Genomic DNA, 27,426 nt, shown 5'->3' on the forward strand with positions numbered 1-27,426 from the left:
TCACTTTAGAGAAGAAGAAACTGAAGCATGAAAAGATGAAGTAATTTTACCAGAAACCTAATAATCTGTGGCAGGAGTAGGACTAGAAATTCAGCCTGTGTGGTTGATTGGACATGTTGGTGGGAACCTAAAAATCTGTAGTTTATTGCAGTGCTTAGCTACATCCAACTTTTTTCAGCCATTATTTTTACTTTTGCTGCTTGTGTCACAACAGACTTTTTTATGCACAGTTATACCAATTTATAGAAATATTTATGCTTCCCGAGCCAAGTTCAATGTGGATGCACAGTTGACATAAACTCACAATAGCACTTTTGGATACTGTTCAATTATTGGATCTAGTCATTTGACTAACTTAAGTAGAAAGGAATGTACTAAATCAGAAACTCATATTCTGGAATTTGCAGATTAGGTATATTAATAATTGAATGTGAAGAATGCAGGATTAGGCATTTCAAGAAAGGAGCTTAAAGTATAATCTGGAACACATTATTGATATATTATTTAATTTCCCAGGAAATTTGAGTCCTTATAATACTCAGTAATTATGTAAATGAGATTGCTGAAGAATATATATAGGTAAAGATTGGTAGGTTGGAGTTATTTTGATAAAATTTAAAAAATTAATGGCAAGTAATTAAATAGCATCTGTCTTGTGACTGGTTTTGTATTGGGCATGACGGGTAACATAAGAAAACTTCAAGAAGCACATAATCCAATGGAAGTAGGAGAAACAAACACAGAAGAAGCAATTCAAAAACAATTTGGAAATGAGAGAAAGAAAACATCAGAGAGACTTTACATGATCTTAGAGCAGGTGATCTAAATAGGCAGAGAAGGGAGGGAAAAGGCCTTATTGCTAGTCAGGGAAGGATGGCATAAGTGAAGGTACACATGCAAGAATATCTATGAGCAGACACCAGGCTGATTCCAGAAGCTATGCGAGAGTCAATGAATGGCCAGCCTGGAGCTTCCATGTTGCTAGTGACACATTACTTAATGTTCATTGTCAGGGTTAAAGGTCTATCATAAGAACATGCCATGTCATCACCACTATAATAGATTTGAGTATGCATTAACTATAGTCATTTCTTTCTATTATGCTACATTAACATTGGTTTATGTTCCCTTAGCAGATTTTTAAAAATATTTATTACCTAATATTTGACTTATAAAAATACAACATCTGTAAAACATTTATATAAATATAACATGTAAAATATATCACACTATTAGTATATATGATCTGTTTAAATTACAAATTACAAAGACAAAATAAACACCCCAAACCCACCTCTTAATAATTAGGGCATTTTCAATAACCTTCATACATCCGTGGGCTCCTTCCTTATCCCATCACCCAGCCTCCTCTTACGCTTGAGAATAACCAATATTTTGTGTTTGTCTTTTTTTTTTTTTTTTTTTTTTTGAGACAGAGTCTCGCTCTGTCACCCAGCCTGTAGGGCAGTGGCACAAAATTGGCTCACTGCAAGCTCCGCCTTCTGGGTTCACGCCATTCTCCTGCCTCAGCCTCCTGAGTAGCTGGGACTAGAGGCGCCTGCCACCACGCCCAGTGGCAAAATCTTTGCATTCCCACACCGGGAGTCGACCCCGGGCCACCTGGGTGAAAACCAGGAATCCTAACCGCTAGACCATGTGGGAGACGACTCCTGCCTTTAAATATAGTTTTGTCACTTATGTTTTCTTAAAGAACATATTATTTAGATTTGCTTTTTGGAGCTTTATAAAAATGGCATTCTGTGACTTGCTTTCGTTCAAGAAGCATTAGGCTTTTAAGACTCATTTAATGGTGAGCTGCAACTTGCTATACCAGAGTGGGAGAACCAACTGCCATTTCAGTTTGGCTGCTTGAAATCAGCCACGGTGGGAGTATTCACACCACGAAAATCTTCAATCTCTACAAATCAGGGCTTCCTTTTTTCAGGAAAACAATTGTACATTTACACAGTAGAAATCTGAATGCCTTTCAACTACATACAGGGGATCTATTTGTACGTCTGATTTTATCCATCGCCTGTATGTAGTTGAAAGGCATTCAGGTTTCTACTGCAGAAAAAAATTTCACAATTTATCCATTTCCCTGTCCATGAACACACTAACAAGGATTGTTCATATTTCATGCTATATGATACTTTTTTCTCTAAGGCATTTACCTAGAAATGGAGTTTCTAGGTTTTAGATTGTATAAATGCTCAAGATTTTAAGATAATGGAAAACTTTTCCAAAACTCATATACCTGCAGTATAAGAGTTTCTTTCCATCTATGACTTCACCAGCACTTAGTTTTGTCAGCTTTCTTAATCAATGCCAATCAAAAGGTTGTAAAAGAAAAAGGATTGTATCTCTCCATGGTCTTAATTTGCTTTTCCCTGATCACTAAGGTGATTTAAGTATTTTTCATCTGCTTGTTGGCCTTTTGTTTCCTCTCTGTAAAATGTGTATTCATACTTGTTATTTATTTTTCTGTTGATGTGTTGATTTTTTATTTATTAAATTGTAGATGTTCTTCATATTCTGAATATTAATCTTTGATCAGTGGCAATTACATTGCAAATATGTTTCCCTATTTGTGGCTTTTCTTTGGGCATCTTTTTTTTAATTTTTAATTTTTTTCAATAGGTTTTTGGGGAAAAGGTGGTGTTTGGTTACATGAATAAGTTATTTAATGGTGATTTCTGAAATTTTGGTGCACCCATCACTGGAGCAGTGTACACTGTACCCAATGTGCAGTCTTTTATCCTTCGCCACCCTCACCCTTTCCCCCAAGTCCCCAAAGTCCAATATATCATTCTTATGCCTTTTCGTCCTCATAGCTTAGATCCCACATATGAGTGAGAACATATAATATTTGGTTTTCCATTCCTGAGTTACTCCCCTTAGAATAATAGTCTCCAATTCTGTCCAGGTTGCTGTAAATGCCATTATTTTGTTCCTTTTTAAAGTTGAGTAGTATTCCATGGTGTATATATATCACATTTTCTTTATCTACTCATTGATTGATGAGCATTTGGGCTGGTTCCATATTTTTGCAATTGCAAATTATGCTGCTATAAACATTTATGTGCAAATATCTTTTTCATAAAACGACTTCTTTTCATCTGGGTAGACACCTAGTAACAGGATTGCTGGATCAAACGGTAGATCTTCTTTTAGTTCTTTAAGGAATCACCACACTGTTTTCCAGAGAGGTTGTACTGGTTTACATTCCCACCAACAGTGTAAAAGTGTTCCTTTTTCACCACATCCACACCAACATCTATGTTTTTTATTTTTTATAGTAAAAAAATAAAAATGGCCATATTAGGCCATTCTTGCAGGAGTGAGGTGGGATTGCAGGAGTGAGGTGGGATTGCAGGAGTGAGGTGGGATTGCAGGAGTGAGGTGGGATTGCAGGAGTGAGGTGGGATTGCAGGAGTGAGGTGGGATTGCAGGAGTGAGGTGGGATCACATTGTGGTTTCTATTTGCATTTCCCTGATCATTAGTGATGTTGAGCATTTTTCCATGTGCTTTTTGGCCACTCATATATCCTCTTTTGAGAAATGTCTATTCATGTCCGTAGCCCACTTTTTGATAGGATTGTTAGTTTTTTTCTTGCTGATTTGAGTTCTTTGTATTATAGATTCTGGATATTAGTCCTTTGTCAGAAGTATAGATTATGAAGAATTTCTCCCACTCTGTGCGTTTTCTGTTTACTCCGTTGATTATTTCTTTGGCGGTGCAGAAGCTTTTTAGCTCAATTAAGTCCCAACTATTTATCTTTGTTTTTGTTGTACTTGCTTTTGGGTTCTTGGTCATGACGTCTTTAAGCTAATGTCTGGAAGGGTTTTTCTGATATTATCTTCTAGAACTTTTATGGTTTCAGGTCTTAGACTTAAGTTCTTGATCCATTTTGAGTTGATATTTGTATAAGATGAGAGATGAGGATCCAGTTTCATTCTTCTACATGTGGCTTGCCAATTATCCCAGCACCATTTGTTGAATAGGATGTCCCTTCCCCACTTTATGTTTTTGTTTGCTTTGTTTAAGAGCAGTTGGCTGTAAGTATTTGGGTTTATTTCTGGGTTCTCTATTCTGTTCCAGTGGTCTATGTGCCTAATTTATAATAGTACTATGCTGTTTTGGTAACTATGGCCTTATAGTATAGTTTGAACTCAGGTAATGTGATGCCTCCAGATTTATTCTTTTCACCTAGGATAGCTTTAGCTATGCAGGCTCTTTTTTGGTTCCATATGAATTTTAGGATTGTCTTTTCTAGTTCTGTGAAGAATGATGGTGCTATTTTGATGGGAATTTCATTGAATTTGTAGATTGCTTTTGGCAGTATGGTCATTCTCACAATATTGATTCTACCTGTCCATGAGTATGGAAAGTGTTTCCATTTGTTTGTGTTGTCTATAATTTCTTTCAGCAGTGTTTTGTGGTTTTCCTTGTAGAGGTCTTTCACGTCCTTGTTTAGTTATATTCCTAAGTATTTTTTTTTTACAGCTATTATGAAAAGGATCGAGTTCTTGATTTGATTCTCCAGCTTGGTCGCTGTTAGTATACAGCAGAGCTACTGATATGCGTACATTAATTTTGTATCCTGAAACTTTGCTCAATTCATTTACCAGTTCTAGGAGCTTTTTGGATGAGTCTTTAGAGTTTTCTAGGTATACAATCATATCATCAGCAAATAGTGACAGTTTGACTTCCTCTGGATGCCCTTTATTCCTTCTCTTGTCTGACTGCTCTGGCTAGGACTTCCAGTACTATGTGAATAGAAGTGGTGAAAGTAGGCATCTTTGTCTTCTTCCAGTCTCAGGGAGAACGCTTTCAATTTTTCCCTGTGCAGTATAATGGTGGCTGTAGGTTTGTCATAGATGGCTTTTTTACCTTAAGGTATGAACCTTCTATACCAATTTTGCTGAGGGTTTTAATCTTAAAGTGATGCTGGATTTTGTCAGATGCTTTTTCTGCCTTTACTGAGGTGATTATGTGATTTTTGTTTTTAATTCTGTTTATGTGGTATGCTATATTTATTGACTTGCACATGTTAAACCATCCCTGCATCCCTGGTATGAAACCCACTTGATCATGGTGGATTATCTTTTTGATATTCTGCTGGATTTGGTTTACTAGTATTTTGTGAGGATGTTTGCATGTATGTTCATCAAGGATACTGGTCTGTAGTTTTCTTTTTGTGTTATGTCCTTCCCTGGTTTTGGCATTAGGGTAATATTGGCTTCATAAAATGATTTAGAAAGGATTAACCTTTTCTCTATCTTTTGAAATAGTGCCAATTCTTCTTTGAATTGTCTGATAGAATTCAGCTGTGAATTCATCTGGTCCCTAACTTATTTTTGTTGGCAATTTTTTTATTACTATTTCAACCTCACTGCTTGTTATTGGTCTGTTCAGAGATTCTATATCTTCCTGGTTTAATCTAGGAGGGTTGTATATTTCCAGGAATTTATCCATCTCCTCTGGGTTTTTCAGTTTATGCGTGTAAAGGTGTTCATAGTAGCCTTGAATAATCTTTTGTGTTTCTGTGGTATCAGCAGTAATATCTCCTGTTTCATTTCTAATTTAGCTTGTTTGCATCTTCTCTCTTCTTTTCTTGGTTAATCTTGCTATATTTAGCTTTTCAAAAACCAGCTTTTTGTGTCATCTATGTTTTGTATTTTTTTGTTGTTTCAGTTTCTTTTAGTTCTCCTCTGATCTTCGTTATCTCTTTTCTTCTTCTGGGATGGATAGTTCTTGTTTCTCCAGTTCCAGAATGTAGGAGGTATGACTGTATATTATCTATTCGTGCTCTTTCAGACTTCTTGATATAGGCATTTAATGCTATGAACTTTCCTCTTAGGGCTACTTTTACTGTATCCCAGAGGTTTTGATAGGTTGTGTTACTATTATTGTTCAGTTCAAAGAACTTTTTAATTTCCATCTTGATTTCCTTGTTGACCCAATGATCATTGAGGAGCAGGTTATTTAATTTCCATGTATTTGCATGGTTTTGTGGCTTCCTTCTGGAGTTGATTTCCAATTTTATTCCAGTGTGGTCTGAGAGAGTACTTGACATAATTTCGATTTTCTTAAATTTACTGATACTTGTTGTGTGGCCTATCATATGGTCTATTTTGGGGAATATTTCATGTGCTGATGAATAGAATGTATATTCTGCAGTTGTTGGGTAGACTATTCTGCAAATATCTGTCAAGTTTAGGTCTATTGTTTCTTTGTTGACTTTCTGTCTTGATGACCTGTCTAGTGCTGTCAGTGGGGTATTAAATTCCCCCACTATTACTGTGTTGCTGTCTATCTCATTTCTTAGATCTAGTGGTAACTGTTTTATAAATTTGGCACATATATATTTAGGATTGTGATATTTTCCTGTTGAACTAGTCCTTATATCATAATTAAATTCACATTTAACATAATGTGATATATATATAAAATGTTCCACTTTATAATGTTCCACTTTGTTTATTTTTAACTGCTGTTGCTTAAAGTTTGTTTTGTCTGATATAAAAATACCTACTCCTGCTTGCTTTTGGTGTCCATTTGCATGGAATACCTTTTTCTACCCCTTTACCTTAAGTTTGTATGAGTCCTTATGTGTTAGGTGAGTCTCCTGAAGACAGCAGAAACTTGGTTGGTGAATTCTTACTCATTTTGTCATTCTGTATATTTTAAGTGGAGCATTTAAGCCATTTACATTCAATGTTAGTATAGAGATGTGAGGTAGTATTCTGTTCGTTGTGCTATTTGTTGCCTGAATACCCAAGTTTTTTTCTTTAAATTTTATTATTATTATACTTTAAGTTTTAGGGTACATGTGCACAATGTGCAGGTTTGTTACATATGTATACATGTGCCATGTTGGTGTGCTGCACCCATTAACTCGTCATTTAACATTAGGCATATCTCCTGATGCTATCCCTCCCCCCTCCCCCCACCCCACAACAGTCCCCAGAGTGTGATGTTCCCCTTCCTGTGTCCATGTGTTCTCATTGTTCAATTCCCACCTATGAGTGAGAACATATGGTGTTTGGTTTTCTGTCCTTGCAATAGTTTGATGAGAATGATGGTTTCCAGTTTCATCCATGTCCCTACAAAGGACATGAACTCATCATTTTTTATGGCTGCATAATATTCCATGGTGTATATGTGCCACATTTTCTTAATCCAGTCTATCGTTGTTGGACATTTGCGTTGGTTACAAGTCTTTGCTATTGTGAATAGTGCCACAATAAACATACGTGTGCATGTGTCTTTATAGCAGCATGATTTATAATCCTTTGGGTATATACCCAGTAATGGCATGGCTGGGTCAAATGGTATTTCTAGTTCTAGATCCCTGAGGAATCGCCACACTGGCTTCCACAATGGTTGAACTAGTTTACAGTCCCACCAACAGTGTAAAAGTGTTCCTATTTCTCCACATCCTCTCCAGCACCTGTTGTTTCCTGACTTCTTAATGATCGTCATTCTAACTGGTGTGAGATGGTATCTCACTGTAGTTTTGATTTGCATTTCTCTGATGGCCAGTGATGATGAGCATTTTTTCATGTATTTTTTGGCTGCATAAATGTCTTCTCTTGAGAAGTGTCTGTTCATATCCTTCACCCACTTTTTGATGGGGTTGTTTGATTTTTTCTTGCAAATTTGTTTGAGTTCATTGTCGATTCTGGATATTAGCCCTTTGTCAGATGAGTAGGTTGCAAAAATTTTCTCCCATTTTGTAGGTGGCCTGTTCACTCTGATGGTAGTTTCTTTTGCTGTGCAGAAGCTCTTTAGTTTAATTAGATCCCATTTGTCAATTTTGGCTTTTGTTGCCATTGCTTTTGGTGTTTTAGACATGAAGTCCTTGCCCATGCCTATGTCTTGAATGGTTTTGCCTAGGTTTTCTTCTAGGGTTTTTATGGTTTTAGGTCTAACATGTAAATCTTTAATCCATCTTGAATTAATTTTTATATAAGGTGTAAGGAAGGGGTCCAGTTTCATCTTTCTACATATGGCTAGCCAGTTTTCACCATTTATTAAATAGGGAATCCTTTCCCCATTGCTTGTTTTTGTCAAGTTTGTCAAAGATCAGATGGTTGTAGATATGTGGCATCTGAGGGCTCTGTTCTGTTCCATTGATCTATATCTCTGTTTTGGTACCAGTACCATGCTGTTTTGGTTACTGTAGTCTTGTAGTACAGTTTGAAGTCAGGTAGCGTGATGCCTCTAGCTTTGTTATTTTGGCTTAGGATTGACTTGGCGATGCGGGCTCTTTTTTGGTTCCATATGAACTTTAAAGTAGTTTTTTCCAATTCTGTGAAGAAAGTCATTGGTAGTTTGATGGGGATGGCATTGAATCTATAAATTACCTTGGGCAGTATGGCCATTTTCACGATATTGATTCTTCCAACCCATGAGCATGGAATGTTCTTCCATTTGTTTGTATCCTCTTTGATTTCATTGAGCAATGGTTTGTAGTTCTCCTTGAAGAGGTCCTTCACATCCCTTGTAAGTTGGATTCCTAGGTATTTTATTCTCTTTGAAGCAATTGTGAATGGAAGTTCACTCATGATTTGGCTCTCTGTCTGTTATTGGTGTATAAGAATGCTTGTGATTTTTGTACATTGATTTTGTATTCTGAGACTTTGCTGAAGTTGCTTATCAGCTTAAGGAGATTTTGGGCTGAGACAATGGGGTTTTCTAGATATACAATCATGTCATCTGCAAACAGGGACAATTTGACTTCCTCTTTTCCTAATTGAATACCCTTTATTTCCTTCTCCTGCCTAATTGCCCTGGCCAGAACTTCCAACACTATGTTGAATAGGAGTGGTGAGAGAGGGCATCCCTGTCTTGTGCCAGTTTTCAAAGGGAATGTTTCCAGTTTTTGCCCATTCAGCATGATATTGGCTGTGGGTTTGTCATAGATAGCTCTTAATATTTTGAGATACGCCCCATCAATACCTAATTTATTGAGAGTTTTTAGCATGAAGGGTTGTTGAATTTTGTCAAAGGCCTTTCCTGCATCTATTGAGATAATGTTGTGGTTTTTGTCTTTGGTTCTGTTTATATGCTGGATTACATTTATTGATTTGTGTGTGTTGAACCAGCCTTGCAGCCCAGGGATGAAGCCCACTTGATTATTGTGGATAAGCTTTTTGATGTGCTGCTGGATTCGGTTTGCCAGTATTTTATTGAGGATTTTTGCATCAATGTTCATCAAGGATATTGGTCTAAAATTCTCTTTTTTGGTTGTGTTTCTGCCAGGCTTTGGTATCAGGATGATGCTGGCCTCATAAAATGAGTGAGGGAGGATTCCCTCTTTTTCTATTGATTGGAATAGTTTCAGAAGGAATGGTACCAGCTCCTCTTTGTACCTCTGGTAGAATTCGGCTGTGAATCCATCTGGTCCTGGATTTTTTTTGGTTGGTAAGCTATTGATTATTGCCACAATTTCAGAGCCTGTTATTGGTCTATTCAGAGATTCAGCTTCTTCCTGGTTTAGTTTTGGGAGGGTGTATGTGTCGAGGAATTTATCCATTTCTTCTAGATTTTCTAGTTTATTTGTGTAGAGGTGTTTGTAGTATTCTCTGATGGTAGTTTGTATTCCTGTGGGATTGGTGGTGATATCCCCTTTTTCGTTTTTTATTGCGTCTATTTTATTCTTCTCTCTTTTCTTCTTTATTAGTCTTGCTAGCGGTCTATCAATTTTGTTGATCTTTTCAAAAAACCAACTCCTGGATTAATTAATTTTTTGAAAGGTTTTTTGTGTCTCTATTTCCTTCAGTTCTGCTCTGATTTTAGTTATTTCTTGCTTTCTGTTAGTTTTTGAATGTGTTTGCTCTTGCTTTTCTAGTTCTTTTAATTGTGATGTTAGGGTGTCAATTTTGGATCTTTCCTGCTTTCTCTTGTGGGCATTTAGTGCTATATATTTCCCTCTACACACTGCTTTGAATATGTCCCAGATATTCTGGTATGTTGTGTCTTTGTTCTTATTGGTTTCAAAGAACATCCTTATTTCTGCCTTCATTTCCTTATGTACCCAGTAGTCATTGAGGAGCAGGTTGTTCAGTTTCCATGTAGTTGAGCGGTTTTGAGTGAGTTTCTTAATCCTGAGTTCTAGTTTGATTGCACTGTGGTCTGAGAGACAGTTTGTTGTAATTTCTGTTCTTTTACATTTGCTGAGGAGTGCTTTACTTCCAACTACGTGGTCAGTTTTGGAATAAGTGTGGTGTGGTGCTGAAAAAAATGTATATTCTGTTGATTTGGGGTGGAGAGTTTTGTAGATGTCTGTTTGGTCTGCTTGGTGCAGAGCTGAGTTCAATTCCTGGGTATCCTTGTTAACTTTCTGTCTTGTTGATCTATCTAATGTTGACAGTGGGGTGTTAAAGTCTCCCATTATTATTGTGTGGGAGTCTAAGTCTCTTTGTAGGTCACTAAGGACTTGCTTTATGAATCTGGGTGCTCCTGTATTGGGTGCATATATATTTAGGATAGTTAGTTCTTCTTGTTGAATTTATCCCTTTACCATTATGTAATGGCCTTCTTTGTCTCTTTTGATCTTTGTTGGTTTAAAGTCTGTTTTATCAGAGACTAGGATTGCAACCCCTGCCTTTTTTTGTTTTCTATTTGCTTGGTAGATCTTCCTCCATCCCTTTATTTTGAGCCTATGTGTGTCTCTGCATGTGTGATGGGTTTCCTGAATGTAGCACACTGATGGGTTTTGACTCTTTATCCAATTTGCCAGTCTGTGTCTTTTAATTGGAGCATTTAGCCCATTTACATTTAACGTTAATATTGTTATGTGTGAATTTGGTCCTGTCATTATGATGTTAGCTGGTTATTTTGCTCGTTAGTTCATGCAGTTTCTTCCTAGCCTTGATGGTCTTTACATTTTGGCATGTTTTTGCAGTGGCTGGTACCAGTTGTTCCTTTGCATGTTTAGTGCTTCCTTCAGGAGCTCTTTTAGGGCACGCCTGGTGGTGACAAAATCTCTCAGCCTTTGCTTGTCTATAAAGGATTTTATTTCTCCTTCACTTATGAAGCTTAGTTTGGCTGGATATGAAATTCTGGTTTGAAAATTCTTTAAGAATGTTGAATGTTGGCCCCCACTCTCTTCTGGCTTGTAGAGGTTCTGCCTAGAGATCTGCTGTTAGTCTGATGGGCTTCCCTTTGTGGGTAACCTGACCTTTCTCTCTGGCTGCTCTTAACATTTTTTCCTTCATTTCAACTTTGGTGAACCGGACAATTATGTGTCTTGGAGTTGCTCTTCTTGAGGAGTATCTTTTTGGTGTTCTCTCTATTTCCTGAATTTGAATGTTGGCCTGCCTTGCTAGATTAGGGAAGTTCTCCTGGAAAATATCCTGAAGAGTGTTTTCCAACTTGGTTTCATTCTCCCCGTCACTTTCAGGTGCACCAATCAGACATAGATTTGGTCTTTTCTCATAGTCCCATATTTCTTGGAGGCTTTGTGCGTTTCTTTTTATTCTTTTTTCTCTAAACTTCCCTTCTCGCTTCATTTCATTCATTTCGTCTTCCATCACTGATACCCTTTCTTCCAGTTGATCACTTCGGCTCCTGAGGCTTCTGCATTCTTCACATAGTTCTCGAGCCTTGGCTTTCAGCTCCATCAGCTCCTTTAAGCACTTCTCTGCATTGGTTATTCTAGCTATCCATTCATCCAATTTTTTTTCAAAGTTTCTAACTTCTTTCCCATTGGTTTGAATTTCCTCCTGTAGCTCAGAGTAGTTTGATCGTCTGAAGCCTTCTTCTCTCAACTCGTCAAAGTTATTCTCCGTCCAGCTTTGTTCTGTTGCTGTTGAGGAGCTGCGTTCCTTTGGAGGAGGAAAGGTGCTCTGCTTTTTAGAGTTTCTAGTTTTTCTGCTCTGTTTTTTCCCCATCTTTGTGGTTTTATCTACTTTTGGTCTTTGATGATGGTGACGTACATATGGGTTTTTGGTGTGGATGTCTTTTCTGTTTGTTAGTTTTCCTTCTAACAGACAGGACCCTCAGCTGCAGGTCTGTTAGAGTTTGCTGGAGGTCCACTCCAGACGCTGTTTGCCTGGGTGTCAGCAGCGGTGGCTGCAGAACAGCGGTGGCTGCAGAACAGCCGTGGCTGTAGAACAGCGGATTTTGGTGACCTGCAAATGCTGCTGCCTGATCGTTCCTCTGAAAGTTTTGTCTCAGAGGAGTACCCGGCCATGTGAGGTGTCAGTCTGCCCCTACTGGGGGATGCCTCCCAGTTAGGCTGCTCGGGGCACAGGGACGCACTTGAGGAGGCAGCCTGCCCGTTCTTAGATCTCCAGCTGCGTGCTGGGAGAACCACTACTCTCTTCAAAGCTGTCAGACAGGGACATTTAAGTCTGCAGAGGTTACTGCTGTCTTTTTGTTCGTCTGTGCCCTGCCCCCAGAGGTGGAGCCTACAGAGGCAGGGAGGCCTCCTTGAGCTGTGGTGGGCTACACCGAGTTCGAGCTTCCTGGCTGCTTTGTTTACCTAATCAAGCCTGGGCAATGGCAGGCACCCCTCCCCCAGCCTTGCTGCCTTCTTGCAGTTTGATCTCAGACTGCTGTGCTAGCAATCAGCGAGACTCCGTGGGCGTAGGATCCTCCAAGCCAGGTGTGGGATATAATCTCCTGGTGTGCTGTTTTTTAAGCCTGTCAGAAAAGCTCAGTTTTAGGGTGGGAGTGACCCGATTTTCCAGGTGCCGTCTGTCACCCCTTTCTTTGACTAGGAAAGGGAACTCCCTGACCCCTTGTGCTTCCCGAGTGAGGCAATGCCTCACCCTGCTTCAGCTCACGCATGGTGTGCTGCACCCACTGTCCTGCACCGTCTGGCACTCCCTAGTGAGATGAACCCGGTACCTTAGATGGAAATGCAGAAATCACCCAGCATCTGCATTGCTCATGCTGGGAGCTGTAGACTGGAGCTGTTCCTATTCGGCCATCTTGGCTCCACCTCCCCAAGTTTTTGTTTCATTGTGTTATTGTTATATACGTCCTGTGAGATTTATGCTTTAAGGAGGTTCTACTTTGGTGTATTTCAAGGATTTGTCTCAGGATTTAGAGTTCTTTTTAGAAATTCTTGTAGTGCTGACTTGGGAGTGGCACATTCTTTCTGCATTTATTTATCTGGAAAAGACGGTCTTTCCTTCATTTATGAAGTTTACTTTCTCTGAATATAACATTCTTGGGTAATAATTGTTCTGTTTAAGGAGGCTAAAAATGGGTCCCCAATACCTTCTGCCTTGTAGGGTGTCTGCTGAGAAATCTGATATTAATCTGATAGGTTTTCCTTTATAGGTTACCTGATGCTTTTGCCTCACAGCTCTTAAGATTTTTTCCTTCATCTTGACTTTAAATAACCTGATGACTATGTGTGCAGGCAATGATCTTTTTGCAATGAATTTCCCAGGTGTTCTTTGAGCTTCTTTTATTCGGAGTTCTAGATCTTTAGCAAGGCCAGGGAAGTTTTCCTCAATTTTTCCCTCAAATATTTTTCCAAACTTTTAGATTTCTCTTCTTCCTCAGGAACACCAACTGTCTTAGGTTTGGACATGTAACACAGTCCCAAACTTCTTGGAGGCTTTGTTCATGTTTTTAAAATTCTTTTTTCTTTGTCTTTGATGAATTGGGTTGATTGAAAAGCCTTGTCTTTGAGATCTGGAATTCTCTCTTCTGCTTGTTTAATTTGATTGCTGATACTTTCCAGTGTATTTTGCATTTCTCTAAGTGTGTCCTAGATTGCCAGAAGTTCTGATTATTTTTTATTTATGCTACCTATTTCACTGAAGAATTTTCCTTTCATATCCTGAATTATGTTTTTGATTTATGTAAGTTGGACTCACCTTTCTGTGATGCCTGCTTGATTAGCTTAATATTCAACCTTCTGAATTCTTTTTCTGGCAATTCAGATTTCCTCTTGATTTGGATCCATTGCTTGTGAGCTCATATGATCTTTTGGGGGTGTTAAAGAACCTCATTTTCTCATATTACCAGAATTGCTTTACTGGTTCCTTCTAATTTGCACAGACTATGTTAGAAGGAAGATGCAGGATTCAAGAACTGCTGTTCAGATTCTTTTGTTCCTTAGTGTGTTCCCTTGATGTTGTGTTCTCCCCCTTCCCCTAGGAATGAGGCTTCCTGAGAGCTGAACTGTAGTGATTGTTTTTGCTCTTCTGGGTCTAGCCATCCAGTGGAGCTCTGGGCTGGTACTGGGGAGTGTCTGCAAAGAGTCCTGTGATGTGATCCGTCTTCAGGTCTTGCAGCTGTGGATACCAGCACCGTCCCCGGAGGAGGTAGCAGGGGAGTGAAGTGGACTCTGTAAGAGACTTTGGTTGTTTTTGTTTAGTGTGCTGATTTTGTGTTAGTTGGCCTCCAGCCAGGAAGTAGTGCTTTCAAGAGTGCACTGGCCCTATGAGGAGGATGCAAACTTGCCCTAGGAACACCTGGTTAAGTATTCAGGTTTCTCAGGTGGTGGACAGGGCCATAGAGCTCCCAAGAAATTACGCCCTTTGTCTTTGGCTACCACAGCAGGTAAAGAAAGATCACCAGGTGGGAGCAGAGATAGGTGTGTCTGAGCTCAGCCTCTTCTTGTGTGGAGTTTGCTGTTTCTGCTGTGGTGGATGGGGGCGTGGTTCTCAGTCCAATGGAGTTATATTCCCAGGGAGATTATGGCTGCCTCTGCTGAGTCATACAGGTCACCAAGGAGCTGGGGGAAAGCCGGCAGTCACAGGCTTCACCCAGCTCCAAGGCAGCCCATAGTCCTAAAGGCTGGTCTCACACCCACCATGCCCCCTCAACAGCAATGAGTTTATTTCCAGGCAGCAAGTGATCAGGGCTGAGAACTTGCCCCAGACCATGAGCCTCCTCAGCTAGAAAGCAAAAACTCACAGATTTTCCCAACTCAGGGAGCCTGCAGTGGTGATCCATTTCCTTCAACTAGTCTGTGGATTCTCTCAGCTTTCCTGGTATGTTCCTGCAGTGCTTCTTGGAGCAAAAGTGATGTGAGTTTCCACATGCTGCTCTGTCTGTCTTAGTGGGAGCTGCAATCTAGTCCTGCCTCCTGTCCACCATCTTAATCCTGAGCTTCTTTGGGCATCTTTTGATAAACAGGAGTTTTTAATTTTCTACAGATGAATGTTTCGATTATTTCTTTTATGGCTGGAGATGTTTTCGTCCTGTTGAAGATGGCCTTCTCAATCCAGGTGTAAGAAAAATACTTTCCTATAGTTTATCTTCTAACTATCCAGGTTGAATGTATGGACTGTGTTTTGCTATTATGCTGACTGATGAAAACATGATGTACCTTAGATGGCATTGGAGTGGGATTACCTGTACTTATTTACATATACGACAAACATTTTGAATTGCTCTGATATTAAGTTTGTTTGCTAAGTTAAGGAATTTCCATTTTGTACTATAGAAAATGGAAATGAAATAAGCAGCTTTATTTTCAGAAAAACAATGAACCAAAGAGGGGTGAGATAGTCCAAGGAGGGCCAAGAAGGGAGTTGATGGAGAAAGAGGGAAAACATATAGACCAGGCAGTATTAGGGCAAATACAAAGGAGGCTGACTCAGGGAGGAAATTCTGAAGTGACATTGACATAATTGGAGACCAATTTAACACAGGGCTGGGAGAGAGGGAGTATGATATTGTCAAGTATGATATTGACATTTCTGCCCAAGAAGCATGACTGTATCAAAGACATGAGAATGGGAGCAGCAGGTATAGCAAGTGACAAGGGGCAGAGAAACAGTTCCATTTTCTGGAAATCCAGCTGACAATGTGGATTTCTAAAGACAAGTTTGAATTAGTCACATAATTTAGGGAGTAGCCAACTTATAGTTGATCTGTTTGGACCTTAAACAGAACAGGCCTAAAGAGATTGCTCCTCAGAATCCACACTTCTCAATTGCTTCTCTCCTTTGCTCTTATCCTGACACAAACAGCCCCAAGGAGTGTGCCAGCGGTAGATATGTGACCTGCAGCTACAGTGAATTCATGCAAGGTAAAATGTTTGGTTTATTTTTTTTCCTTTGCTTCTTTAGTCTTTAAATGCCACTAGAACTGCAATAAATATTGTTGGACTTAAAACTTACCGAATGAATCTGGGATTTTTTCATCTGGAGAATGCAGTATTGGTAGTGACTCTTCTGTCCTTTCTTCCAGGTTGTCTCCTTGAAGCCTAAATAATTAAAAATGGTCATTGAAACATCTCATAATGTTAAATTGTGAAATGTGAACTATGCATCATGGGGGACGTGGCTGTGAACTTCTAGACTCTAAACTCAGATATGCATGTTCAAAATAGAAATACAAGTTCACTAAAGCTATTTTAATATAGGATTTTCGCTGCTCTAACCATTAAGGAAAAGTCTTCTGTATTTCCTGTTACATACATGCCAGGATTTATCTAGGTAGAATCTGCTTTTCTTCTCAGCCTGACCATAGAAAGGTTTAGAAGCATGTATTTTCACTTAAACCCCAAAGGGGAATTGAGTGGAAGGAAAATAAGAGAGGCCAACACAGTGTGCTCACCTAACATCAGGGTCTGGGAGTCATAAAAGGGTTTTCCTGATTCCACTGAGGTTTATCAAACACAATCTTCCAAATCAACCAACCTAAGCTTCAAGGCCTATGGGTCAAGATATGTCTCAGCAGTGGAGGTAAAGATTCCTAATGTGTGACTGCCCAGACTTCTCATAGACACTGAGCCTTCCTCAGGAGAAAACAATAAATACAGGCATGATTTATAACTATACTGGGTTCAAATGTTACACTGTTATATAAGTTGTAATTTTTATAAATGTTATAATTCTCAGCCATTTTATATCTTTGCTTTTATATACCACAGCAGAATCTCATATAATTTGCTTTTCGACTTTTACAAATTCAAGCATATATGCATATCTCTTGATCTTTGTGCAATTACAATGTAAATTATATGTGCACTGTAATTTTTATATTAAATTCTGCACATCCCTCTATTATACATTTATACTTACATTACCTTCTGTATATGAAATCACATTTACTGTATTGTATAAGAAAATTAAAGAATTCTCAAGGAGAATTTCCTGAAAGTTGTAACATTTTTTGCTAAGCTTTGTATGGTTTTGTACTTTTAATTAATTTTTTAAAAACTTTCTTTGGAAAAAGACTACTTTTAAATAAATAAATTAGCTACATATTTTTCAAATATTCTCTGCTACTTCCTTTTTATTGTATTCACTTTGGATAATCGACTTTAATATTTAGCAATATCAAATATTCTGTTTTGAGCTCTCTTTGTCCAGGACCATTCTATCAAAATCATATCAAAGAGAGAAGGTACACAGGTGCATTTAATATTAAAAGGTATAAGTAAAAATTATTATTGAAAATTCACAATGAGCTCCAACACACTGGGATATTTAACATTAAGTTAAAACCCTAGGCCAAGTGTGGTGGCTCATTCCTGTAATCTCAGCATTCTTGGAGGCTAAGGCAGGTGGATCACTTGAGGCCAGGAGTTCGAGTCTGCAGTGAGCCATGATCACACCACTGAACTCCAACTGGGGTGACAGAGTGAGCCCCTGTCTCTAAAAAAAAGTAAATTTTTTTTTAATCCTGAAAAGAAAATAAATCTCTTACAAAGACAGAAAGAAGCAAGATCTAAAAACAGTGCTGTAATTTTTGTTTGCTTGTTGTATGCATCAATAAAACAAAATATTTATTTAGCACTTATTAACATGCTCAAGCATAAGCCAAATGTCATAGAGATGCAAAGAAATTGTAACTGTTCCTGATAGGCTTTAATATAGCTTAGTTGAAGAGACCAATGGCTATGGATAAAAACTCAACAAATTGGGTGGCCTTGCAGCTGGCTCATCCTTGTCCACACAGTGCCCTCCAGATACCTTAAGAGCTGAGTTTACTGTGACTTGGCACCAATTCCATTGCGGAATGCTTCACAGCCCTGCCATCCTTGAGTGTTCTGCCAATGTTTCCCAAGCTGTAATCCACACAGCACCACTTCTGTAAGAGGTTAATGGGCGCTGTGCAAACAAGGGGTGTGTGGGCAAGTCCGGGAAATACAGTCTAAATAAAAGTTAAATTGTTTTTTGTTTTTTTACCATAAGAGTTTTACTCATACTCCCAAAACTTTTTGCTTTGCTTTCTAAAACTCCTTTTCCATATTAAACAAACTCCCTTATATTTTCAGCCCCTAAACAGAATGTTGGCTGCTCTTCCTTTTCATATTGGAAAGTCTCCCCTGAGAATATCACATCCCTTTTCTCTAAGACTCTTCCAGTACCTCCTCTCCCACGGAGGCTGCCTGACCCACCAACCGAGATAGCACAGGATTATATATGACTTTCTTCTCTCTGCCTCCAACAACTTGGGTCAGGCTCAGAATTTTCTTCTTCAACTCAAGTGTTATTATTATATTGAGTGATTTTGATATTCATGTGTATCCACCTGCTAATCTTAAAGTCCCTTGACCTCCTCACATTTAGAGATCTTCCCTTCCACTTCACCTTCCTTAACCCAAGAACAGACAACTTGGAATTGCTTCATGGCAGAAATCTGTAAGTCCAGTGTTATGGTCTCCGAAAACAAATTCACCTCCTTCAGGCTCTTTCACAGCATCACTCTCCTTAACACTTTCTATGCAACCAAATATGAACAAACCTCCATTTCCCTCTTCTTTCTCCTGGGTATCAGGAAGTGTCCCCTCCTGCTTCCTTGCCTTCCCTGCTCAGTTGGGACTCATTGTCTCAGCTCCTCTGCACCCCTGTCCTCTGTCACTCCTGCAAAGGCAGACTCCAAGCCTATATTAACCCACCATTTTCCTGCACATGTGCCACTGAACAATAATCGAGAAAATCATCATTCTAGTATTGGTGACTATATATCAGTGGTCTCTAACTTTAAACTTGAACTTCTTGATTGTCTTTCTTTTTTCCATTCCTTTCAAAGTATTTTCAAAAATCTCACCATCAGCTCTCCTCTGCGTCACCCAGAACAGTTATGTAACAGGAATACAGACCTCATCTTGCCCTCACACACCACCTCCAGAATTATCTTCACCCTGATCTGTGTTCACTACCTTTCCAATGCACAGAGTGCAAGAGGCCCTGTCTCCTGTGTAAGGCTGAGACTATCCATTATGCTGGAAAGATTTGGATCTCAATGTCTCATCCACCTATTTTATCCACTATCACCCCACCACCAGTATTTTTTCTGTTTTTTTTTCCCACTATCATTTCCCAGAGCATATGAACAAGCTCACTTCTCTTTCAGTCTTAAAAAAAAAAAAAACCCATAAAAATAAAATACCTCCCTTAATTATATAAAGAAACTAGCTGTTTCCTTCTCATGTTCAATCTTCTTTGAGCCAAACTCCCATATTCTTCATTCAATGCCTTTACGTCCAGTTTTTATTCACTCCTCAACCTGTTTTAATTTGGTTTGTGCCTCTACCCCTGAGAAAACAGCTTATGCTGACTGCCTGACCTCCTAATTGCCTTGCACAATGGGAAATTTGCAGCCCTTGTCTTTATTTGACCTTATGTTAATATCTATTTGTTCTTAAGGCTGTCATTGCTTTTCTTCTGTGGCCCTTCTCTCTCCTGTGTATCTGACTACCATTTCTCAGTCTCTTTTAAAGGCTTTCTCTCTTTGTAAACCCATAAATATTATATTTTCCCTCAGCTCTATCCAAGGCCCTCCTTTTCCCATTCTAATCATCTCCCCCTGAATCATCTCATCCACTTTGATAGTTTTATTAAGTTCATATAGGTTGAGATATTTTAAATCTTTATCTTAAACCATCAGCTCAAGATTGGCATACCCAAATTCTTAGAAGACATATTACTTGTATGCAAGATAAGCACCTCAAAGGCAACATGTCCAAAAGCAAACTCATCTTCTGAATCACTCTGCCTCTCATTGCACATGGCTAACCAATCTGTCTTGCTGAATCTACTTCTTAAAGAAATGTCTCGAATCCATCACTTCTTCATGGTACCACCATAGTGTGACTTCTCATCTTGATTTGCCTGGTTTATTGTGTAGTTTCCTTACAGACAGCCATACTTAGAAACCCCTTTTCCATAAGGCTATCAGAATGTTCAAAACACAAATCTAGCCATATTTTTCTCACACTTCAAATATTTTAGAGCAAGAGGTCTTAACATTATATTCATGTTAACATTATACTCATGTTAAGACATAAGTATACTCATGTTGCTCTCAGTATTTTATGAGTATAATGTCAAGACCTCTTGCTCTAAAATAAAGTATGAGAATAATATGGCTGGATTTGTGAGCAAGCAGTCTTAACATGAGTATATAATCACAATAATTCACAGTGAGTGGAATGAAGAGTTGTGGGTGGATGTGATCTTTTCTGGAGAGAGAGACAGTAATTTTAGCCAGCTTCTCAAAATAATCTTTGACTCACAAGGATTTTAGAACTACCATTTTTATTGGCTTCTCATTACCTACAAGATGAGTTACAGCTTCCTTCGTAAGTCATTTGAGTCTCTATATTGCATAATCCCTACCTGTGTCTGCAAATTCATCTTCTTGGATCCTCCACCATGGATTTTATACTCCATAAACTCCAAACCGCTTTTACTTTTTTCAGGTATTTTGTTATTAAGCCTCTGTGTCATTATACTATTACCTCTGGCAGAATATATCTACCCCTCCCCACCACGCCATCCCTCTGCATTTTACTATTTGGCTTATTTCTAGCTTTTCCTTCTAGATTCTCCTCTTTTCTAAAGGTTTTCTTCCAAAAGTCTTAGCACCTGTGCAAATCTTTACCATAGGTCTTACTTCAACTGTGATTGAATTATTTATGTAGATGTCTGTGTTTGCCAAAACACTGCAAGTGTCTTAAAGGAAAGGATTTTGTTTTTCCTATTTTTATGTAATTAAAGTCTAGCCTAGACAGAGCTTGGTACGTTGTAATCTCTAAAAGAGATTTCTTAAGGTACTTCTTAGTGATTATTTCATCTTGGAGATAAAGAAAAGAAAATGTGGCCCAGCCGTATATTGCGGATTTTGTATAGAATATTATAGTATACTTATAATTATATTCCCTTGAAAAGTGGTAAAAATCATGCTGCATATATTTAAGGTTAAGTAGCTCTTAGTTTGGTTCTCCCTAATGCAGGATGTGAGGCAGAGGCTTATGTGTGAGTGATTGTTTGACCTGGGAGGCAGGAGTGAGGGACATGAGTGTAAAACATGAAAGGAGGAAAGGCAACACAGCATGAGTCATTGAGCCAGTCCTGGACAGGTGGCTGTTGCTCAACCCCACAAGAATTTTTGAGGAGCCTAATGAGGTGTGTCCACTTGAAGGATGAAAGAACAAAGCATTTATTCATAGGCTCCTGGTCAAGGGTGGGCCTTGGGCACTAAAATCCCTGAGCATTTGAGTTGCACATACATTCGTATTGAATGATTCCCATTGGCCATCCTGGGGCAGGAAATAAGATCTGAAAGAAACCTGGATGAGGCAAAATGCTGAACTTTGCATTTGTACAAAGTTGCTTGTCCTAGCTTGAAGCATGGGAAGAAATAGTTGTCAAGAAGAGGTGAGCAGAGAGTATTTGAAGTGGGATACAAGTGGGGCTGATAAAGATAGTAAATGTGATTGAATTTAAAATAACTGACTTGAGATTTGATTTTATACTGGCCAGTGAGATCGTGCTAGAGGAAATGCTGTTATAAATATTAGTAAATTCTATTCCAAGGTTTGTGTCATTAATCACCTTCTATTGACTTAATCTTAACAGTGAATGAGGCAATGAAAGTTTGTATCCACAGAGATTATTGTACCTATCACAGAGCCTATGATAGTACCTAGTACATGTGCGTGATCAATAAATATTTATTAAATAAGTGTTGCTGAAAAGTCTCTGGCTCTTACGAAATAGACCTAAGGAAGATGGACTAGTCAAGAGAAAAGAGGTCAGAGTTCATTAAGGGAATTGGTTGTGATAGCGGTAGTTACAATTTTGCTTGCTTGGTGATGTTATGAGATCCAACTGATCCTGATGTTTCACTCTGTAAGAAAAAGCAAGGAGACTGAAAAATAGGACCAAGTAGCAGCCAATTACTGGGCTAAAAGGATCAATAAAAACACACTCACAACAGCTGAATCCATAATGAGAGGGAGTTTTAAATAATATAAACAGTAAGAGAATGGATGGCGATTTGTGCTATTTTTTTTTATACTTTAAAAAACCAAAACACCCAATAAGGTGCTATAATTCCCTTAAAAAAATTCCCTGATGTCGAATGTCCATTCAGTTGAACCTCGTAATGGATGAGAGAAGATTTAAATAAGCAAATTAACAATTTTTTCATGTTGGACTGGAATGGCATTCAGATTTCAGGTTCATGAGCCGTCATCCTTCTGTGTATTATCATGGAGAAGCACACACACTCATACACATATATAAAATATTTTTAATCTTTCCTGAATACTTTCTGGAAGAAAACAGTATCTAACTAAAGAGTAGACATTTATCAAATGTTTTTTTGAATTGAATATAAATTGATACATTGCAAGTAATGAACAATATATCTAGATAGGTAAGATAAATTCAGATGCAATCTTGCAAACCAAACAAGAGGAACTAAACTTCATGTAGCAGGAAGCTTTAAAGTTTTCATTTATATGCCTCATATGGTAAATGCAGTACTAAAAACATAATATTCATCTTTGGGTTGGTGAAATCTAGGAGGGTATTTGGGGAGATTTTGCAATAATCCAGCAAGAGAAGAGCAGAAGCATGGAGCAAGGAGTGTCTATGGAGAGTGCCCATGGTGGCTGGAGCTGTTTCAGGGGCTAGGGAGACAGTAATAGGTAAAGCTGGCCAGCTTCCATTCTCATAGAGATTACATTATGCCCACTGGAGATGATGAACAAACAAGTAAAATATACAGAATCAGATGTTGATAAGAAATCTAGTTAAAATTAAAGGAAGGAAATGCAAAGCACAGAAGGCATATAAGGAGGGCCTGGGGGAGGGGCAGTGTACAACTTCATAATGTGTGTCTGGGGAAGGCCTTCCTTGAAGGTGATCTGTGAGCCTAAAGTTGAAGAAGTGAGGGATTAAGTGACTCAGACTTCTGGGAAAGAGCATTACGGGAAGTGGGAATAGCAAAGAAATATATATGGAGGCCGATGACCGGAATGGCTTGAATGAGGGGAGGAATGGGAGAATAGGCCATCAGAGTGGTGGCTGCAACATTTGGTGATGAATAATCTAGTCTTCTGATGACAATGGGAAGCCACTGGAGAGTTTTGAAACATGGAAATGACATGATGGGACTTTTGCTTTAACCTGCTGTATTGATGATAGACTGCAGGAGCAAGCATAGGAGCCAGGAGACACTTTAGGAGGCTCTTGCACCAATCGTAGTGAAAGATGAGTGTGGTCAACAAAAGGTGCAGGGCTGGAGGTGCTCAGAAGTGGACTGGCTTAATTAGACTTCAGGGGTGAAAGAGCGGGAAAAAAAAATGTAAATATTTCTGACCTGAGCAACAGAACTAATCCTGTTGTCATTTAGCAAAATAAGGAAAACAGAGAAATTTGGCAGGGATTAAGTGGAATTTTGTTTGGGATATGGTCAGTTTAAAATGCATTTCAAGGAACATTTATTTTACTTTATGGAATAGAGTATTATCTGATTCTAGAATCGCAATGAAGATAATTGAGATCTCTTTAAGCTAAAAATAAATAAATAAATAAAATGCATTCTAGACAGGTAAGTAGAGGCGTAGAGAGGTAGGTGGAAATCTGTGTGAAGATATCGAACAGGCTGTTTGAAGTGGTGGGGAGAGTTTTGCTTTCCCTGGATTCCAAAATTTCTACAAAGAACTTTAGAATATGATATACTACTATTTAATTCAGCTACTTAGAATATTATGATATTATATTTCACTGCAAAATAAATAGTAGATCCTGATAAATGTCAATTAGATCGGGGAACCACATTAAACAGTTTTGCTTTTAAGAGATTTTGAGCCATTTGCTTCAAAGGGTTAGAAAATTAACCTGTCTTTCTCATCCAAAGTCTGCTTTTAATTCACAAAGCCTCTTTCATAACAACATTCATCAAGTTACTTCTAAGTCTCTTTCAAACTGTTAAATTTCCATTTTTAGAATTCCAGTATGTTTCTCCAGGTTATTTTTTTGAGGGAAATTCTAAAAACTTATTGTCACTCACTCAATTTTGAAGTCTTAAAAAAGTCAAAACTGTCACCAACATCAAAAATTTATGGGGGACTTTCAAAGGCAATGCTCTGCCTCAAGCCCTGAGCCTGTAATTTGGCATGAGACCACTTGCATTTGCATGATCTCCCCAATTACTTCGCAGGCTTCCTGAAGCCAGACACCAAGGTCTGATACTGTCTACAACATCAGGACCTTGCATATTAATTTACACTTGTGTCCCCAGAATAACTGTCGAATTCAAATGCTATCTATCTGAATTCCCTCAGCATTTGAATGGTTCCTTTTTACCCTGAAAAAAGTCACTGCTGCCCTACAAAACCTTGCCTCCATCCTCCCCAAGTCCCAGTTCTTCAGCATGTTCTTCCTCCCATTCCCTTTTCCGAACCCATTTAACTCTATCTCGCTCTTCGCTTTGATCCTTGATCATTCCAACTTGACACCTTGGTGAGCAACCTGCTTACCTTGATTCTGGCCCTTTCACACCATCTCTCAGATCCCTCCCCGATATCCCTGCATCCAGACACAGCTCTACCTCCCCAAATCTTCTTTTCCAAGAAAAATTTCCAACACTACCTAGATTTCCTTTCTTATTTTAGTATATTCTTTTCTAGTTTGTTTGTTTGTTTTTGGGTTTTTGGCATTTGTCTTTAGGCGCTCATGCTGTGGCTTGATTCTCGCTATTGATGTCACACAGGAGGATAAGTAGCAATGCATGAAGATGATAGTAGAATGAAGTAGAATAGCAGAGGACTGCACTTACATTCTGCTTCTTCAATTCTCTCTCATTCACAAGAACCTCTGAATATTTACCTCTAAAGTATAATGATTAATGGTGACATAGAGATAGAAACCATCCTCTTTCCTGTTAAATTTTCCTTTTAACTTCCTATCTCCTGAAAGTGAGATACAGGCCTACAAACTATCTGTAACTTTCTAATCAAATATATAGTTCCTTTTATATATGCATGGTGGCAGACATGTAGTTGGCATAGGTGCTCTCTTATCTGGACTGCTAATTACTTTTCTGGCAGAGGCTTAAGAATTTTAAAAACAAATCTACAGAAAGAACACTTGGAGAATACATATGTTTTTTGTTTGGTCTCTTCTGCTTTACCTCAACTCAAATGTAAAAATGTCAACACTAAATAAGGTAGAGAAGATGAAGTCTGGAGCAGGATTGATTCACGACAAAACCAGATTTTCCAGGCAGATATGACCAGAATGTGGGCCTCTGACTCACATACCTTGGCCAGATTATTATGTGCACAAAAGACAACCCTGGGGACATTCCAATCTCCCTGAAACCTGAGGCAGCCAAAAGAAAGGATTATGTTCAAATGGCCAGTGTGCTCTGGAGCTAAGGAAACTCCAGGAGAAAGCAGCCAAACACGGAATATCTGAGCTAGAGGCAGCCCTGGGCATTGGAATCAGCACACTTCCTTCGGAACAATTGTTCATGTTCATTTTTAACACGGTTTCATGTCTATAAAAGGATCTGGTGAAGTGTGAGTGTGCTTTCAGCCTGCCTTTATTCCTAGAATCAACCTTTAAAAAAATCAATCTAAATGGACATAGGCAGTTAAGGCCTCTGTGGACTCTTGGTGGTTCTCAAATTTTAGGGCACCTTGAAATCTCCAACAGGACTTCTAGAACACAGATTGCTGGGCTCCATCATAGACTTTCTGATTCAGAAGGTCCGAAGTAGAGCCCAAGAATATGTGTTTCTAGTAAGTTTCCAGATGATGCTGATATTGCCGACAGGGTATATCGCCTTCTGTAGTGCCTCATCTTTACAGCTTTATAGCTATGGAAGGAGGCCTTTCCCTTCCCATCCATCCTCATTGTGGTAGTTGTATTGCAACATGCCCAGAATTTCAAAAACGGGGAAGACTCTACCAGGGACTGTTGGTGTTTTTCTTTCTCTAACTTGCTGGGTATTGAATTTTTGCTGAACACTAAATTTTCTTCCCAAATATGAGGCTCAGAATCTGAGTGTGACTCCACTTGAGCCCAGGATCCTGCATACTTAGCCTAACAGAGAATTGCTTGGTCAGCAGACATCAAGTTCAGCAGCTGTAAGGAATCTTTTTAAAGCACTGATTTCTAGCAGGTTGAAAAATGGGATTGTGTGGGAAGCTAAAACATCCTTTTGAAAAATCACCAAAACCTTATTTCTTCTTTTAATCATAGATCCCTTTATGGTACTGAAACTGAAGGCTGCCTCACATATGTACGTGGTGAAAAACCAGCCCCTCTTCTGTATATTCCTTGGAAGCTTCTGTTAGATAGCTGACTTCTTTTGTATGTAGCCAGTCTCTCTCCTTCTGTCTGGTGGCTAAAAGCAAACTCAGCACTTCCAGGCTTTTCTATGCTATAACATTGAAAGTGACAGTAGGTGTTGCTGCCTTGGTAAGACAGTTTAAGTTCCCTTCTTTGCTTTTTCTTTTTGATAAGATTTAGAATACTTAAAAATAAATTGTGATAACTAGTAAAATTAGAAGGTATACTGAAATGTTCAAGTATACTGAACATTCCAAAGTAATATTACTTTGTACCAGAGAAAGACGACATTTTAGTAGGGTTCTATCTGTCCACAAATGGCAATTGGGATGTCACCAGTGATATACAGTATCACAAACATTGAGCAATTGCTACTAGACATGGAACCAGCAAGAAGAAATGAATCAGGGGTAGCCTCATAGCAACCTTCTTTAGAAAGTTGTACGTTGTTTTGGAGAGTAAATAAAGGAACTCCGGAAAACCCCACTGAGTTCTTTCTAACTAGGAAGGATGGGGGATAGAAGACAGGAGAAATCTGAGATTCCCGTAGAGTTCTAAAACAACTGTGTCCTGAGGTTGCAGCCTAAGGAAAGTGAGCTGTCGTGCAACCCCAACAAACAGAAAGGCTCCCCCGAGGGGGAATTTTATAACTTATTTCTCTGTAAAGGTTTAGGATCATGCCATGCAGGGATCACTTTGCTGAATTGGAGGAAAGTCCCCCTAATCTGGAGCAGTAAGAGCAGTCCATGGGCTGGGGACTGCTTCACTAGGAGGCACTCACTCGGCCAAGAATCAGGAAATCAGTAGCTCCAATACTGTACTCAGAAAATTAGTTCAAAATTCTACATCCTCCATCTGCCCTTACTAAAACCTTCCCTGTGGTGGTCCAAAGAGAAA

General features: G+C 38.8%; 1 protein-coding gene and 1 non-coding gene across 2 annotated transcripts in view; both read right to left on the reverse strand.

Annotated features, from left to right (window-relative positions):
* CUNH8orf34 (chromosome unknown C8orf34 homolog) overlaps nucleotides 1-27,426 on the reverse strand; it is a 486,993-nt gene that overhangs the window by 98,654 nt on the left and 360,913 nt on the right. The window contains 1 exon segment of the mRNA XM_032759605.2: nucleotides 16,105-16,190. Within this exon segment, the coding sequence (XP_032615496.2) occupies nucleotides 16,105-16,190 (86 nt within the window).
* TRNAE-UUC (transfer RNA glutamic acid (anticodon UUC)) lies at nucleotides 1,591-1,662 on the reverse strand. The gene has a single exon. It is a non-coding gene; the product is annotated as a tRNA-Glu (tRNA).

Source organism: Hylobates moloch, unplaced genomic scaffold (assembly GCF_009828535.3).
Source record: "Hylobates moloch isolate HMO894 unplaced genomic scaffold, HMol_V3 SCAFFOLD_9, whole genome shotgun sequence".
Classification (NCBI taxonomy): Eukaryota; Metazoa; Chordata; class Mammalia; order Primates; family Hylobatidae; genus Hylobates; species Hylobates moloch.